This window comes from Dermacentor variabilis, chromosome 3, assembly GCF_050947875.1.
Source record: "Dermacentor variabilis isolate Ectoservices chromosome 3, ASM5094787v1, whole genome shotgun sequence".
NCBI classification, from domain to species: domain Eukaryota; kingdom Metazoa; phylum Arthropoda; class Arachnida; order Ixodida; family Ixodidae; genus Dermacentor; species Dermacentor variabilis.
In genome coordinates this window covers 19,265,062-19,283,425 of record NC_134570.1, presented here as the reverse complement: position 1 = coordinate 19,283,425, position 18,364 = coordinate 19,265,062, and the positions used below count along the sequence as shown (strand labels likewise).

At 48.6% G+C, this 18,364-nt stretch overlaps 1 protein-coding gene across 4 annotated transcripts in view; it reads right to left on the bottom strand.

The window, feature by feature from the left end:
• Positions 1-819: 819 nt before the first annotated feature.
• Positions 820-18,364, bottom strand: part of LOC142575227 (solute carrier family 2, facilitated glucose transporter member 1-like) — a 101,188-nt gene continuing 83,643 nt past the window's right edge. For all 4 annotated transcript variants that reach the window (XM_075684383.1, XM_075684385.1, XM_075684386.1 and 1 more), the window contains exons 2-5: positions 8,810-9,136; positions 7,071-7,496; positions 5,517-6,032; positions 820-3,459 (exon numbers count right to left, since the gene is read on the bottom strand). In XM_075684383.1, coding sequence (XP_075540498.1) covers positions 3,316-3,459; positions 5,517-6,032; positions 7,071-7,496; positions 8,810-9,136 — 1,413 coding nt within the window. In that variant the 3' untranslated portion in view covers positions 820-3,315. The remainder of the gene's footprint in view (positions 3,460-5,516; positions 6,033-7,070; positions 7,497-8,809; positions 9,137-18,364) is intronic.

Sequence of the window (18,364 nt, the reverse complement as noted above, 5' to 3'; positions counted from 1 at the left end):
TTAAGCTTTGTTTCAGTTAGCTTGAACGAAAGTATTATACCAAACGGCTTTGTTATTCCTTACCTGGTTCAAGCTGAGGCTGGCACGCATAGGTCCCACTGATGCAGCATTGCACTGTCGGGAATTTTCCTTCGATTTTCAGACTGCCGCTGCCACCGAAGTAATCATTCACTAAAAAAGCCGCTTTCTTTGCTCCGTTCATACAAACGCACAGTGATGGCGCCGTACAAGCACAAAGGTTGTTGGTTGTAAGATCTTAATCTTACCTTTTAATCTGCGTGATGGAGAACTCGGCTTTCGTTCATGTTGGCGGCCAGCGAATACAGCGGTCTGCAACGAGCCACCTTTGACAAATGCATAACGTCCTATACCTCCCCTTCGGCGGCGAGTTTGCCTCACTTGATGGCATTCAATTTTTAAATGGCTATATTAGATAAAAACTTACCATGTGCACCACGGCAAAAGGGGTCAATTGAAGTGCCGTACCTCAACGCAATGTTTCAGGTAAGGCGGTACTCTCGCACAGTCGCTAGAACTTGGTTAGCAGGAAAACAACGCTGTGTGCGTCATGTTATCCTGCAACCTCTATATAATTTGCGTTTTAGACAGTCTACGTTCATCGTATATTACTTGTAGTTACATCAGCTCTTGCTCCTTTTGGAGGACCAGTTTCCATGCGTTCCTCATGAATGATTCGATTCGTAGGACAATGTTTCTTAAGAAGCTGAATAATAAAAAAGCACCTTATTATGAATGACATCATCACGATCCCGTGATAAGGGCGGCGTGCAAATTCTCGCACGAAGTGAAACAAATGGGTTTCGAGACAGTGCACAATCTGTTTATTACCGCAAAGTATGTACAACTATAGTGGTCACTCCTGTGGAACACGCACTGCGGCCTCCGCGGAGGGACACCTCTGCTGCTAAGCTCTCCTCATATTGTTAGCTGCCCTATATGCACAAAAATAAATGCCATCCTCTATGTACAAGGTAGCGGCGCCTAAAAGAGTGTCAAGGTAAAATACATAGCTGCCGCTCGATTACCGGCAGGCTAACTGCACCGTCCAGCGGGAACTGCAGTCGCCCTGCATCGCATTCGGTCCGGCGGCGGGTGTAGGGTGACCCCGGGGCCACCGGCCCGATACACGTGGGCCATAGAGTTTCATGCAAAAGTTACAAGGCAGCGTGGCGCTGTAAAACCTCAACCATCATGGAACTATGTGTATATGACAGCTATTCTCCGAGTATCGGTGGGCCCTGAAACGCACAGAGGAAAGACGCAGACCTGTTGAAAAAGAGAATAGGCGGCACCAAGTAATTCGCAAAGTACCATCGTCCTGCCTTCTACATAAAAGTTTTGCACATAGCGAGTGTGTGGACGGTACGGCGAAAATTGCAGTGGCTTGATGCCTCGCAGATATCGATCATTTGACAATGGAAGCTATCAGGCCGCTTGACTGATTTGAATGACAGCGAAAGCAAAGGAGGTGCCGTCAAGTTGTTCAAGAAGTGCTCGGTGTGGAAAAAGAGTTCGGGCAATCGGTACCTCGTGAGAGGTAGAGAGCATTGAAGGGAACACTTTATAATGTTATCACGTCAGGTATCTTTGCTCTCCCAAAAAGTAACTTATTTTAATACGTATTCTAAGTGATTTATTCTGTACAATACTTCGAAAGATGGCGAATTATAGCCACTCAGTTTAACCACTGCCCTCGAAAAATTCGATATGACAAAGTCTTAGACTAGCACGAGAAGACACAATGCACGAGGGCGTTCGATACCCGCCTGATGCAGCACAACAAAAATTCACGAACTGCCACTCATTCTCATGTTGGTTGAACCACCATACTGTCGACTCCTGCAGAATCAAGCACCACATTTTCCTCTTCCAATGTACGCATAAAACTCCATGGCAAGATCGACGCGACAGGGTCGGTGGGCACATTAACTACACATCACAGAAGCAGCCACGGGTCCCAGAATTTGCATTCCATGCATATTCTCGGGTCCTCAGCATCGCAAGCCTTCAAGTTAAAGGGCGCAACACACTGAAAGACAATAAAATAATCAGTTGCGAATTCCGCTTAGAAAGAGATGAATACGTGTGTTGTATCCCTAAAATTAGAATAAAACGCGCGGGCGGACTCGACCCACCGCCACACAAATTCGAACCAATTTGCTGTTCCACTGCCCTGTGTAACTGAACAGCCAGCTGCTTCTTGGTTTATAGGCTCGCAAGTGCTGTGGGTTCCTTGCGACCACTATCATCGGTGTAGCCGCTTGTTGTGCTAGAGATGATTGGCACACGCACGAACCCCGGGGTCACCCTCGACTACGCGCAGCATTGAAGGGAGCGCAGATGCCACTTTGCTCGCGCTGAGGACACACGCAACATACAGTCGGAGGATGTGACTGAGCCTACGCGGGGAGGGTTTCTATTACTGTACCGCTCTATTGGGCAACGTTTTGTACAGGAGGAAGACCGCAGACGGGTGCAGCCAAGGCGGTTCCTTCTCACGCACAGACTGCTGCTGCTGCATACAGGGAGTAAGTAGCATCGGTCGCAGGTCGTCCAAGTATTATCACAAGTGCGCGTCATCGGACCACTCTGTTATCTGACCAACATCGATGGAAGTCGCCTATATATCATCATTCGCCCACACAGTGCCCGTCATTTGCGAGCCGTGTGGGCCGACACGTCCGCCCCGAGTTGCCACTGGTTGTGGTAGACGCCTTTGATCGCTTAAAAAAGCTCAGGGCGGACGTGCAGAGGTAAACCGACCAGGTTGGGGTTGGGTTGCGAGGAGTGGGTGGGAAATTCTAAAAACTCCGGACGATATGCCACACGGCCTATTACGAGCCTGCACCAGGTTTAAGCGACACGCGCTTCCACAGACTTCCAGCGACTGTGGAGGCCGCACGCACTCTCCGAAAACCGACAGAGACACACAGGAGCCGAAGACAACACGACGACACAGGATATCGACGGGGCTTCGAACCCGTCTGCAGTCAAGCCGTACACATGGGTCTGAAGAGTTGACGGGTAAGACCGCTATAGGAGGTAAAACTATTTCGCTGAGAGTTCCAGAAGCACTGTGTGTGTGGTGGCGCCCTTATTTGCTGCCAGCGGGCGATGACGGCCTGATGATGCCTGGGGCTGAGCTCGGTGGTGGTGCCGCGGTATGCCCTACGGGTGGGTGGGGATGGGCCGGGCCGCAGTCAGCCGGTGGCGTCCGACTGCGGCGGTCCTCTCGTGGTGCCTCTGACCGCGCATCTGTCGGCCGCTATTGCGCAAGGGGGAGCCACCCGCAGCTCAGTGGTAGGCCCGCTGGCGGAACAGCGCGGCGATCTCTTCCACGCTCTTGTTCTTCGTCTCGGGCACCATGTAGTAGGTGAAGATCCAGAAGAACACCAGCAACGCCGTGAATATGAGGAACGTGAAGTGGTAGAGCACGCTCTGCAAGAGAATAACACACGCGCAGCGAGGTCGTTGCTTGTAGCGCCACAACATCATATTTTGTCATTTTTTGTGGCAATGCTCTTACACGACGTTCTACGATTCTAAGTGAAAAAAAATTCCAAAACGAAATTTCAGTTGCACATGAAGCTCCAGCCACTTGCCAAGAAGTAGTTCTCAAGGGGACGCAGCCAGTTGAGTGGGTTGCAACTTTGTTTTCTTTTGCCATCACTTAGTTTTCCCGGAATTGAAATAGAACTCAAGTGTTTCGATTCACGCACTGGATTCCTGGCCTTCGTTGGTAGAGAATGTCTCAGTTTAAGAATTTCGATTTGGCCAGTAACCAAGACTTCAATCATGATACCATCATCAAACCTTTGACTACAATAAGCAGCGATTCTGGGTATCATTTATCGAATTCATTGGTTTATCTCCTGGCTATGTTTTTCTGCGAACTCGACTGCAATGCGCAGTCACTGCACTTTCTCAAGGTTTATTTTTCTTATGGCATTAAGCGAGCAACTAAATATAAGCAAAAGAGACAGTGAGAAGCACTGGTTGAAGAACAGATCTTGTCGAACTTCCTTTTTTTGCAGTTCATATAACAGTTTAACGTAGATACGACCACGTAAGTGCGAATGCTCACGGAGTAATATTTGTGCCGAAGGTGACGCGTGCTTCGTCCACTACAATATTCACTTATTGAGCAGTTTAGCTACTGCTATACAGTCATCATCATCATCAGCCTACTTTGTCTACTGCTGGACGAAGGCCTCTCCCTGCGATCTCTAATTACCCCTGTCCTGCGCCAACCAATTCCAACTAGCGCCTGCGAATTTCTTAATTTCATCTCCCCACCTAATGCAATGCGCAGTCACTGCACTTTCGCAATGTTTATTTTTCTTATGACTAAGGAGAACAACTACGTATAAGCAAAAAAGACAGTGAGAAGCACTTTTCTACAGTAGCGAAACATTATCGACATTTCTGTTAATAAGTTGTAACTCATCAATGAAGCTCGATTTTCCATGTAACAAGGAAAGCTAGTGCAGTCGGCTTGAAAAGGTGTTTTACACATTGTAATTATTTTTAGGTTCACTTGTACTTAAAAATGCCAGAAATGCTGGCATTACATCATCGGTCATTCCATAATGACGAATTGGTAAATCAATTAAATGACGATGCGAGGTGAAATGAATTCATGCAACAATTGAGAAGTTCACTTCCACACGCGTATCTGTCATTTTGCTATAGAACAAAACAGACATAGCACTTCCTGGATAATCTGCGACAGGGCACCAAAAAGAGCAGCACTATATATAGCAGAGCTGCTCCTTTTTCGGCACACAGAGTCATTTTTAAACATGATTGAAGAGCGGCGGGAGGTTCCGCATTTCCACAAAAAATCACCATGGGCATCACGCATCAAGATCAATAATTAAAAAAAAACGTTGAATTGCGCTTGTATGAAATAGAACAAATATATACCTGCAATCCACAGCATCGAAAATCTTTTACAAATAAATATTTAAGAAATCTCCTTCAATTTTATAAGTGCTGTCCGAGTTTTCAAGTCAAATTGTGGAGAGGACAAGAACTGGCACGTGAGCTGTTGTACCCGGAGCCAAATCTTTTCATAGAGTACAGCCCTGAACGACGACCAGAATTCCCGGCTCCAACAGTGTTGCAGAATTATCTTGATTGAGTGAGTGAGTGAGTGAGTGAGTGAGTGAGTGAGTGAGTGAGTGAGTGAGTGAGTGAGTGAGTGAGTGAGTGAGTGAGTGAGTGAGTGAGTGAGTGAGTGAGTGAGAGTGAGTGAGTGAGTGAGTGAGAGTGAGTGAGTGAGTGAGTGAGTGAGTGAGTGAGTGAGTGAGTGAGTGAGTGAGTGAGTGAGTGAGTGAGTGAGTGAGTGAGTGAGTGAGTGAGTGAGTGAGTGAGTGAGTGGGCAGATGAGTTTGATACAAAGTTAATGCTCGACTATGTGAGGCTAGTTGGAAGGCTGCAGATTGAGTTTGATTGTTTGAGGTTTTCCTAGAAGCCTCGCAACGAGTGCTCACCGTTAATGGTAGAAAGGCGAGGCCCACAAGGAAGTTTGCGCTCCAGTTGACAGCCACGGCGATACTAGTGGCGAGCGGCCGCGCGCCCTGTCCGAAGAGCTCGCCCACCAGGAACCAGGGGATGGAGCCAGGACCCGTGGCAAACATGACCACGAACCCGATGACGGCCACGATGCTCACGTACGACAGCCACGGCACGCTTTCGCTCAATGCCAGGCAGATCGTTAGAATGACTGTGATGATAGCCATGCCGCCGAGGCCGACCAGATGTAAGGTGCGGCGGCCCGCCCGTTCAACCAGCACCAGCGAAACGATGGTCATGAGCACATTAACGGCACCCATGCCCAGCGTGGCCTGCATCGCCACTTCCGAGCTGAGGCCTGCCGACCGGAAGATGTCGGTAGAAAAGAAAATGGCCGCGTTGATACCCGATAGCTGCTGGGACAGCATAACCATGATAGAGATAAGAAGAGGGATCCGTAGCGTCATGTTGTGCATCATCTCATACAGGGTGACCTGCGCAAAAGAAAGAAGCAAAACAAAACGACACAGCAGATAAGAATAAATCATCCAGCCATTATCGTACTACTGATGGTGATAAACACAACGTGTACTCATGTTTACTAAAAACTAAAAGGAGAGGATCGAGGAAGGACCTCAGTAACAACAACAACTGGGCCCGTGTTTTGCGAAGTTCCATTCCATTTCCTAGTCCAATTATTAGTCAAGCCGATTGGCCTATTCCAGCGATAACGACAGCGCTGAGGTACCAGAGCTGAGTCCAGGCTGATATCGAAGCGCGAAAAGAAAGAAAAATAAAACAAAGCGTTAAGAGAGATGACCACTGGAAGAACTTGGAGATGTTGAAGTATAGTTTAATGCGGGCTTCCACAACGGTTCCGAACACGCATACCTCAATAAAGTTCAGATGACGGTTGTGTAGTCAGGCGGGCGTTCATGAGAAGGTGCCTTGCTATGATACTGTCAACAGTTTTAGTCTCGAATATCTTGGGGTGTGTTACATCAAAGCTTGGCCAATGTGTCACACACTCATACCAAATGGCGCATGTCAGGTGGTGATGAACGTCTGCTAGTAACGCAATGAGTCGTGCCCCTTCTAACCATTTTGCGACAGTGCTATGACGGGTAATTCAAGGCAGGCATGTAGTGAAAAGACAAATGCAGGTGGTCCAAAGCCCGATAGTAATGGTATTTTGGGCTATTCTGACGTTCTCTGGAACACCCTTTGTACTGCATATTGTCTAAAAAAAACTAATTGCACATATTACGCAGCAATTGCACATTGCACTCTGACGTCCTTACACAAAGTAATTGTTCTAGTTTGCACTTCCTGTTGGCGTTTGAAATTATGCCCACTGAATGCGTCAGGCGACGCCATTTCATCTCTGTGATCGTCTGCTAAGGCTAATCGTGTGCAGAACGGAGGGTGAGCGCTGAAGAAGGTGGTCGCGTGACAGTATGCGAAATGCCTGTCGCTCTGAGAGCGAGTACAAAGAGGGAAGTAAATCTTGCGAAACTGCGGCAACAACTTACCCTGGAGACCATCTTGATAGCTTCGAACTCGGCACGCATCTCATCCATCTCGTCGTGCACCTCGATAGTGCCCCGTAGCCAGGTGAGCGCCTGTTGGGCGGCCACATCTCGGCCCTGGTTGATGAGAATGTACTTGGGCGACTCAGGACAGAGCGGCAGCGTGGCCAGCATAAACACGCTGGGCACAATGGTGACAGCGAACAGCGCGGGCCACCTGTCTGCTGTGCCCAGCGCCGAGGGCAGACCCAGTATCTGACTGGCCAGGATAGAGATGGTCACCACCAGCTGGTAGATGGTGCCCACAGCACCGCGAAGGTGCAATGGCGAGATTTCCGTTAGGTACATGGGTGCCAGGCCCGCGTTCAGGCCCGAACTAAAGCCCACGAAGAATCGGCCCAGGATTAGCATCTCGTACGAGCGGGCAGACTACGGCATGGAAAAAGAACAAAACAAACACGTTGGTTACAACACGATACTGTGGCGCTTACTTATCCGGTCACTTCTATGGATACGCTGCCGTGTTTCCTAATATAAGTGCACTTTGCACTCACATTAAACAACCAATCAGCTTTTGACGATATCATCTGTACGTCCTTAGTTAGAGCAGTAACATTTATGTGTATGTTCTGCAGCGCACACTGCACTACATGCGACTTCGTGCCGCTAACACACTATGTTCGCTGGCACGCGCGCTCACAATGGTGCCGAAGAAATCGACCGAGCACACCGACACCCGATTATGCAGCTTGGGATCTGCACCTGCAGCCTACTTTCCAAACAGAATAACACGACCTCAAGAAACACTTCCGTGCTCCCGAAAAGTTGGCGTGAAATGTACCAGTGCATATTCATTTCACATGGAGAGACGAAAGCACAGCGTGTGAGGTCTGTGACGGCAGCAGCCAGGCTGGAGAATCGCTTCTTTGGCGAAATAATCGTGGGTCAATGGTCTAGGCCGTCATCAGCACAGAGAGCTTAAATGAGTTGTTGCGTTCCTTGAGGACATGTGGACTATATCTGACAGGCTTCAAGAGCTGTCCTCGCAGATACGCGCGTATCTGCTTTTATATCTTATCCTTCCTTTCGATTCCTAGTCTTTGCGCCAGAGTAAAGTAGCCAGCCTATCCTTACACAGGCTAACCTCCCTCTCTTTTCCTCGGTATCTCTCTCTATCTCTACCTATCTGTTTCTGGTGCAAACAAAACAGTGTGGCTGACGAGCTCACTTAAAATAATCTGTGTGCGCTCTCAGATTTTGACTGCACATACAATAAATTAAGCACAGAAATTCAATCAGAATGTTTGGTTTACCAACACTTACACCGGTGCAACAACACTGCGCTGTATTGCTGACATTGGTATCAGACTGGTAAAAATGATCACAGAAATCAATCGCCAATTAAATATTTATGGTCAGACGCTGTCACTAAAACGGCACGCTTAGCACACAGCATTACGCCTTTGCCAGCAAGCCAATCCATGGTGATTATCTTATTTTGTTGTAGCGTGTCAGATGTTCCGTTCTGTTGTCCTTGTTCAGCTTGCGCTACAAGAAAAATAAGATATGTCGTACCAACAAGCCCCTACAGCTATCCTCATGGTGATTAACTCGCTTCCGCCAACACAATGAGCCAAACGAGGCTTTTCATAACTTCGACCACGGCATAGTTAAACGATAACTGAGACAGTCCGCGCGACAGCAGCGAAAGCTGTGGTCGGGGAACACCTGGGTGAGCTCACCTTAGACGCCCCCATGAGTATGGCAGCGAGGAAGACGCTGATGTTGTTGAGGAGCAGGCCTCCTCTGCGGCCGAAGCGCTCGGCGACGAAGGCAGTGAGCAGGCCGCCCATCATGCCTCCGACGCAGAAGATGGCCACGAAGATGCTGAAGATGAACTTGACTGTACCCTCGCCGGGATCCTCTTCGAAGCGATGCTTGTACGTGTCTTCGATGAAGTCCTCAACCAGCTTCTGCGGAGCGTTGACCACGCCCGTGTTGTAGCCATGTTGAAACGCAGAGCCCAAAGCCGCCGCCGCTATAGCGAACACCAGGTGCCGCGTTAGGCCCTGCGCAGGAGAATGGACACGCTCAAGATTCGTTTGGAAACGCAAATACTCCAGGTTAGAGAACAGCGCGAAATCTCTCAATGCACCGCTTGTTAATTCCTGCCCAGTAGAAATGAACAAAAGTTTGACTGGTTGGTCTATATTGCAGTGATTAAGAAAACAGCACGTAAGAGGCAATGGCGCGGAGGCACAAGTAATGGCAAAGATAAACGCTGATTATTGCTGTATTGGAATACGTCCATTTACCAACACTGCAGTAAATGTATGACCACAACTGATCAGGTTGTACGTAGCGCTTGCCTTTGCAGTCTTGCGTCCATGTGCGATACTCTGTGGCTCATTTCGGGTATGGGACTCTCAATGGTACTTAATTTATTCGACTGTATTTTTCTGCTATTGTGTTGATGAAGTACCGCCGTAGCATTTAAAGAAGGAACAACGTTACTCGTACAAAAGTTTGCAAGGAGTACCTAGGCAGAGATGCTACAATACCGACAACCGGTATCGCTTATATAAAAAAAAAAACGAGCTGGAGTGCGACGTTGCCCGCATAATGGCGCGCTGACCCTCAATTTGAATCCAGATAATAACTAGATCAACAAGCAATTTTCGATTTTTACAAGTAAGCGTTTTCTTCAATTGGGGCTGGTCACTAGTCCCGTAGTCGAGTGAATGCAGTTGCCCTTGCTGGCAGGCTGGCCAAACAGCACAGTAACGAACGATCTCGAGCAACCGCTGTGCTTCGCATCTCATCACATCTATATCAAGCTTTTCAGATATTTCAAATGTCTGGTTATGATATTTCCATTGGGATGTGCCGGCGTCCTGCGCTCAAGCTACTTCAAGCCTAGCCTGTGACAAAAACACCGCTGCAGCCGCTCGTACTTACGATTACTGAATGCTGTTCGTCATATTATCTGGCATTCATCTAAGGTTGAAGAACAGGTGACCTGGTCTGGGGCGCTAAACCTCATAATAACAACAACTCCTGGCCAGATGCTTATAAAACGTGCGCTGGGTCTGCTTTGTGCATCATCCCCGCTCGCCGTCGGCACCACGCGAACCCGTGTTGCTTTCCTTATCGTAATCCCCATGCACACGTTGCTACTGGCGACAACCTGACTGCATCATGCCCAAAGCGCCATTTTAGGTGCGGCGACTGCTATTCAGGCATGAAGCTCTAACTAATTAATTGCTTCTCATGTCTAAATTTGTGCTTTTCAAGCGCGGCTATCCAATTTTGAAGGCCGCTTTAGTGAACGAAAGAATACTCGATATATTGCGCGCATTTGTATGGAGATATTACAATGCCACTGTTGGAGGTTTATATGCGTAAAACAGAAGCAGTCAGTGTTTGGTGCGCTGTGAAGAACCTTCTTCCGCGCTGCAGGGTCTGCCCGGTTAATTTCTCTCGTCTTTCGTTTCGATGTCCCAAACAGTTGACGCCCGGATTCAACAACACTGTGGAACGAAAGAGCGCCTGCCGTAGCAGCCAGTGCAGGGGTTTGCCCCCGTGTCCGGGTCGTCCTCCACGAGCGGTGGGCTGTGCCAGACGGGTACAGCACCCCCCCCCCCTCACACGTCGTAACCGCAGCATTACAAACGACGCGGGTCGATTTCGTAGCGACGGGAACCTCCCAAGGACATCGATCGGCGCAGAAATGGCGCACTCACTTGGCGGTAGCCGCACCACACATGCTGTCTGTATAGCAAGCAGCACGGTTTTGTCCCTCGCCCACTAGGCACGTGGGCGAGGACGGAACAGCGCCGGGTTCAACCTCTACGTGCGCGCTCCGCTCCAAGTACACTTTGCGTGCAAGCGGTGCGCTGCGCGCAAGTCTATGTCGCGTGTGGTGCGGCTTTCGTCCAAAGCGGGCCTCGCTTGACCGGCGTGTGCCGCACGCGCAGCACGGTTTCGCCCTTCAAGAAGATCGCGTCCACGCGCACGCATATCACCTAATTGGTAACTGACCGGCGGTTAAGAAGACGTCTTACGGGAAGGTATTTCAAACGACAAAAAGTGAATGACGCAACAAAATTGACAGCTTGTTTAAGTTCCAATTTTCCCCAAACCTAAACACGAGACGGAAAAAGACACCATGTTAGATGTACCACGTAGCAGATCGCTGGGTAAAGACGATACAATAAAGCTGTTTGGCGGGCGAAAAGTGGGGAATGGTAAACATTTTCCGGAATTGTTAAGTGTCTGTTTCTGACGTTTGCACGAAAACACCACGAACAACCATTCCTCTTCACGCTACTGCAAAGGGTCAAGCGCAGCGTTTCAGAAACTTGTATGCCAAGACAGTGCCACAAATCGATTATATGTTCAGATGCAACGACATGAGCTTGCCCCATTCGTTGTCTCTTACAGATTTCATCATTCACAGTTGCTGTATTGATTTTCTGCAACTGTGAATGATGAAATCTGTAAGAGACACCCTTTAATGAGGGATAAATAAATTTTTTCATGATCATCATCATTCACAGGTGCGGCGCAGACTGCAACGCAATCCAGGCACTAGGGACGACCCTACTCGCCCGATCTACGATTCGAGCGCCTCAGTTTGCACGAGGTGCGTTGAATAATCAACTCCCGTTGCACAAGCCAGGCAATAAGAGCTTCCTGCATTTCTTGCGCAGCAACCTTGATCTCCAGTCACGGCTTAAAGAAGGCCGTCGCCTGGCTCAACGGAAAACTACCACGGGCGCACATTCGCTGTGCTTGCCGTTTGTTTGTTATTGTAATTTGGCACGCGTAACAGTGCACAACGTCATCATTCATTCGTCCTATTTGCGTAACTCCTCCAGCAAAGTGCAGTAGCCGACCAGGGCAAGGTGGCACGATCGCAGCGACCTCCGTGCCCCTCTCTATGAATTCATCTCCCTCTCCTTAACATTTTACCGGCGACGCTCTTCCAGGCCTTGCTGTGCCTTATCAGAGGCCTAAATAAAACACGAAGAATTTCGAGAAGCAATAAGGGTGCCTTGCGTATCTACGTCCACTCGGTTTATTTCGTACGAGCGAAGGAGCATAGACATACAATCACAGTCGGTCACTCCTTCGCTCGTACGAAATAAAATAACCCAAGTGGTCTTTCTTTCTTTACCTCTACTTTGTTGTCACTTTACCTCCCCCTCCCCTCTTTCCCCAGAATAGGGTAGCAAACCGGATCTTCTCCTTTGGTTAACCTCCCTGCCTTTCCCCTTTCCAATGTCTCTTTCTCTCGTACGAGCGAATGCCTGCGTTTCAAGTGCGCCTCGGTAACCGCTATAAAGAAATAATTGCGTAAAAGGACAACAAATGGAAAACGTCGGCGATAGCGAGTTTCGAACCTACGACCCCACACTCAGAAGCCGAGTGCCTTGCCCACCGGGCTACAGCAGCGCCTCCTAGATAGTAGGCCTGTGCACTCTGCTTCATGACGTCATGCTAGTTGAACCGAAATTTCCACTACTAAACCCGGCGTGGCGAAAGCGGTTCACCGCGGCTTACTTGAACGCGTCGCTAGTAAATGTTATGGCACTTGGCCAAGCCAGCATGGCGACGCGGATCTAAGTGCACCGGCCCTGTGCTCTCCAGGAGGCGCTGCTGTACGCCAAGCGTCTCAACGCGCTCGGTCGCCCGCGAGGAGTTCACAACTCGAAGGGCCGCTTAGCGGCGTACGCGCAACTCACACGAAGCGCTTAGGTGTTCTCGGGTTTTTCGCCTTTGGCGCAGCGCGTTACAAAAATTGTTTAGCATGAAGCAGCTTGTCCGCAACAGAGTACTTCTGTTTCTTTTGTGTTCTCATGCAGAACTTAGATGATATTGTTCGTGCAATATTCTCTGCTTTCTGCAAACGAGGTACCTTTCTAAGTTTCTCGTTGAGTCTAAACTGGCTGCGCACGCAACAACTCCGGTGATGTTCCTATTAGACCAAGCAGTAGAAGTGGGTCAAAGACTATGGCAAAAACGCAGATGCCAGTCAGCGGTTACCGGCAGTCTGTGACCGGCCTTTACTTTTTTTGTGATAGGGAGCGTACACATGGCTTCAGTTTGACGTGGCCTCATCTTTGTGACGCTAGCTGATGGCATCTCCTGCAGTGAGCGCGTCAATTACAGGGTTGGCGAAACCGCGCACTTCGCAACACTGTATATTTGCGCCAAAGACAACCCCCGCCTCCTTCTTCTACATCACATCCCCGATACGTCGCGGAAGACGTAGGGAGGGCGAGTCCGCAAGACGACGAGACTGCGCGAAACCAGTTTTGCCGACGCTGTACACTGCGCAGTCGCGCAAATTTGCACAGCTTTTGAAGAGTGAGCGACCGAGGTCTGCACCGCGGAAAGTTTTCGGGGGTGTGCACCGTGGCGACCGGTTCTGGCGCGCTCCCAGAACGACGAGCGCGCGAGCCCACCTGCGTGCCGAAACTCGGCGGCCGACACACAACCACGCCGCTTGGCGGTGCGCTCTCGTATAGACCAGGGAACGGGGAAGTCTCCGACTTCAACGTAACAGAGGTGTGCGAATATTCAAGAAAGCTAGAATAGCCAATCGAATATGGCGTCATTAGGTTCACTGCCCTCAAGTCAAATATCTGCTATTTGTTTGTGCCATCAAAGTTGGGATTTCTATTCGAAAACTTTTTTTTAACTTTGTGTTTAAAATGGATACGAGAGGGAATCGTATTAAGAACAAACAGGCGTTATCACTGTGACGAATCGCGCAATGGTGGGCCAGAAGTACAAAGACAAGCCAGCGCGCTTAGAAGACGATCCGAAACGCTTGCGTCGTGTCTGGAAATAACCATATGATTGTTCAGAACGTATCTCTACTCTACGATTAGGTGTCATCACTATTTGATTGCATATCGTAATTACTCGACCCGCATTCGATTAAGCGCAAATTGTTGCTGGTATTCGCAAACTTCGGAAAAGCAAGTGGACGAAGTCGCCAACACAAGCTTGCCCTGCTGTGCGCTTCGTGAATGCGCAACGCCAGTAATAAAAATGTAATGTAGTCGTGGTGCCAAGGACCAGCACATTCATGACGATTATAAGGGCTGTTGTGGTGTTGAAGCAAAATTAGCTCGAGCCTCTGCAAAATGAATGAACCTTTTAAATATTAGTGCTATCATTACGCAGTCTCTGCGGATGTATCCAATTCACGTCGCACCACGCTCGCATGCTGTACACGCAATTTGAGGTTCAAGATGTGGTCGTATCCGCCACAGTTATTCCAGCGCGTGACATATCCATGTGCGTGCAGGCAAGCACGAATGCTAGACTATTTTCTTTATTCCAGTTTTACGCCCACTACACACATGCTCTACGACTACGGTTGAAGGGGCTGTTGCCGTGTGCGGAGTAATATTGCAGCCTACAGGCCTGCTACGAATTGCATAAAAGCAAACGAAAGTCTAGAGTAGGTAAAAAATTCACAAAAACCAGGAATAGGCGCTGAGCTGAAAGTGGTGAGACTCAGTAACGTTCGCGTATGCCTTAGGTCTCTCTCTCTTTTTTTCTTTTGTACTTTCCTGCGTTCCTTTTTCTTTCTTTTTTTTTTTTTTTTGAACACGGGGCCACAAAAGCTGCGGGTAAGGCTGTCGGCGCGACGGCTGCCATTCGAGCGGAAATGTGAAAACTATAGCTACACAGCTTGCTTTCAGCGAAGCGTTACGTTATCACTACCTCGAACAGCAGACGGCCTCGGTTTCGCGCGCGAAGGCTTACCCGCACTGCGCCAGGCAGTGCCCGGTGCAGGATTTCCCCGTCGACAACTGCACGCTTTCTACTGCGTGAATTCGTCGTCTCGGCCGACGATAAAAGCCGCCGTCGAGCCAGCACAACGGCCTTTTATACAGTCTCAGAACTACACGTTTCACCACGTAAGAGCCATAAGAACTCCGATACCCGATCCTGCCACTTTATTGCGCGTAAAGGTACGTGGACGAATTTCTTGCTCTATCGATAACGGTAGTCCAACTTAAAACCGGTATACGCAGGTCCTTCAGAGCACACCAATGTGACAACATGTACGTTCCCGATGCAAACGCCTGCGTGCCAAGTTTTCTGCGCCCTCTAGGCGTGAAGCACGTCTCCTTCCCACGCAGCTACACCACAAGATGCCGCACCAGGGCAAGAACACCAGCTGCTTATCGAAGCTTGGCGATAAAAAAGAAACGCGAACGGCAGCAACTAGTTGCGGAGTCATGCTAAAGATAGAAGGACTCTGCGTCTAGCGTAAGCATATCGTACGCCGTGAAGGCAGTATACATACGGCGGTTGTCGCTTCGCTGGGCTATCTTGCGCTAGGCGTGGAGATAGGCGGCCGTTTCGCCTCCCTCATCTGCAAGCGAGGGAGGTGACGCAACGGAGAACCAGTGGCGCCCGGGAGGTGGAACTTTAATTAAAAAATTAAATTATGGGGTTTTACGTGCCAAAACCACTTTCTGATTATGAGGCACGCCGTAGTGGAGGACTCCGGAAATTTCGACCACCTGGGGTTCTTTAACGTGCACCTAAATCTAAGCACACGGGTGTTTTCGAATTTCGCCCCCATCGAAATGCGGCCGCAGTGGCCGGGATTCGATCCCTCGACCTCGTGCTCAGCAGCCCAACACCAAACTTTAATCGCGTCAACAAACCTTTGTGGCGCCCTCCGGTAGGGAATGCACAAAAATTAGGAGATGCCTTACATTTCGAACAAAAGACGCGCGCCTGCATGAGCGCTTGTTCTTGCCATATGCGTCCATGCCAGGCCCAGTTCAAGGTCACGCTCGTGTACAGGAGCGCATGCGCTGTCACATTACATCGTCCGGTGCCCAGTCATATGAAAGGACACATGTGTATCAAAATGACCGTCAAATTTTGCTGCTGCTAAACCACAACATAAATGAGCTACTCAAAACTGATTACGCCTCTCTCTAGGCTGTACGTTACAGCGCTTCTGTCTGCTCAAGTTTCACCGCTGGTCGCCCATAGGGCATTAAAGATGCCGACACTGTATGACCTAGCATCACTGTTGCATATTTCGCAAGCAAGTGTACATCCACGGAGAGCAATCCCGTTTGCAGCCCCGTTCTCTTTCAAGAAGGTTACACACAGTACTCTACAAGTTGGCGCGACAGTCAAAACATCACGCTGTAAACATAACCAAGCTGACGAACGGTTGCTGCAGAAATAATGGCAGCCGTCTATACTCAATTACAAGAAACAACAGTTGGACTACGCGGTCCATGGGTTCAGAGATCACAAGACGAATTCTACAAGACATAGTTATCCAAATATATGTATACGAGGGTACTAAGAAAACCGGGTCGATAGCACCAGCTTCGAAATACGCGCCTCCAAAGTGGGTATGGCGAATATACAAGTGCTCTATACGCAGTATATCATAAGAAACCAACAAACACTGACACCAAGGACAACATAGGGGAAATTACTTGTGCTTATTAAATGAAATAAGGAAATGATAGATTAATGGAAATGAAAGCGGATGAAAGAACTTACCGCAGGTGGGGAACAATCCCACAACCTTCGCATTTCGCGTGCGATGCTCTACCAATTGAGCTACCGCGGCGCCGTTTTCCAATCCACTTTCTTGGGTATTCATGTTTTCTAGTAGAACGCTGGGAATGTTTGCCAGCGCCACCACTCACATACCTTGGCGGCGGATGTGGAACATCCTTTCTGCCGCTGGCGTCGCGAGAATGCGATCTTTTTGGGTGAAGGCAACCGGTCAAGAAGAAGAAGTATTTTAATGATTGGAAAATGTAGAGAGGTCGGCCGGATAATGGAGGCAACCGGTCAACCTTCGCGAAATGCGAACGTTGTGGGATCGTTCCCCACCCGCGATAAGTTTTTTTTTTTTTATCCACTTTCATTTCCATTAATTTATCGTTTCTTTATTTCCTTTATTAAGCACAAGTAATTTTCCTTATGTTGTCCTTGGTGTCAGTGTTTGTTGGCTTCTTATGATATGACTAATAAACATCAGGCCCCTCGGTTAACCCCCTTTCTTCTCGTTTATTACATAACTAAGGTCTCGAATCCGGCGACGTTGATGCCTTCAGGTAGCATATGTAGGTTTATTGACCGGTTGCCTTCAACCAAAAATATCACGTTCTCGTGAAGCCAGCGGCAGAAAGGATGTTCCACATCCGCCGCCAAGGTCTGTGAGTGGTGGCGCTGGCTAGCATTCCCAGCGTTCTACTAGAAAACATGAATACCCAAGAAAGTGGATTGGAAAACGGCGCCGCGGTAGCTCAATTGGTAGAGCATCGCACGCGAAATGCGAAGGTTGTGGGATTGTTCCCCACCTGCGGTAAGTTCTTTCATCCGCTTTCATTTCCATTAATCTATCATTTCCTTATTTCATTTAATAAGCACAAGTAATTTCCCCTATGTTGTCCTTGGTGTCAGTGTTTGTTGGCTTCTTATGGTATGACTAATAAAAATAAGGCCCCTCGGTTAACCCCCTTTCTTCTCGTCTATACGCAGTATAGTATGTCGTACAGAAGTGTTTATGAAAAGATGTTGTAACAGTACATGGAATAGCAACGTGTCTGTCCGCAGATTTTCGGAACCTGGAAATCTTGAAATTGGTGCTTTTTTTTTTAACAACTATACAGTATAAGCATGCCTTCAGCAGTGATTGATTTCAGAGAAATAGAGAGAGAGATGAAGAGGAAAGGCAGGGAGGTTAATGTGATATTAGCATCCGGTTTGCTATACGCTACACTGGGGTTGGGAGATAGGGATTAGAAAAAGGACAGAGAAGAAAGAATTTAAAAAATTCACACAGAGAGACACTCACGAAGGGTGTTCCAGTTAGGGACGGATTGATTTCAAGTTCGCAAATGGCCTGCACTACTTAAAATCCCACATATGACTTGCATTTCTGAACGCGTTATTTGTCAAATTCTGGTTATTTAATTACTTACTGCCGCAATATATAGCATCTGCTCTGGGAAATTATGTGTGGGTAAAAAGAAATCCTCTCTCTGCGTTTTCGACCTTGACCGAAACACTAGGTGCGCATCATTCACCGTGCGCATCATTCAACAGGAACGCTGTGCTGACGACCGCAATATATCGGCCTCATTTCTGACCACTGCAGCTGCACAACCGCAGACAAGAAAAACAAAAATCAACCGTCCTTTGATTGGGTGTACACGTAAACGAATTTAACTGCATAGCCACCAACAAAGTTTAAGCTTGTCTACCAGACTATGGCACCGGTT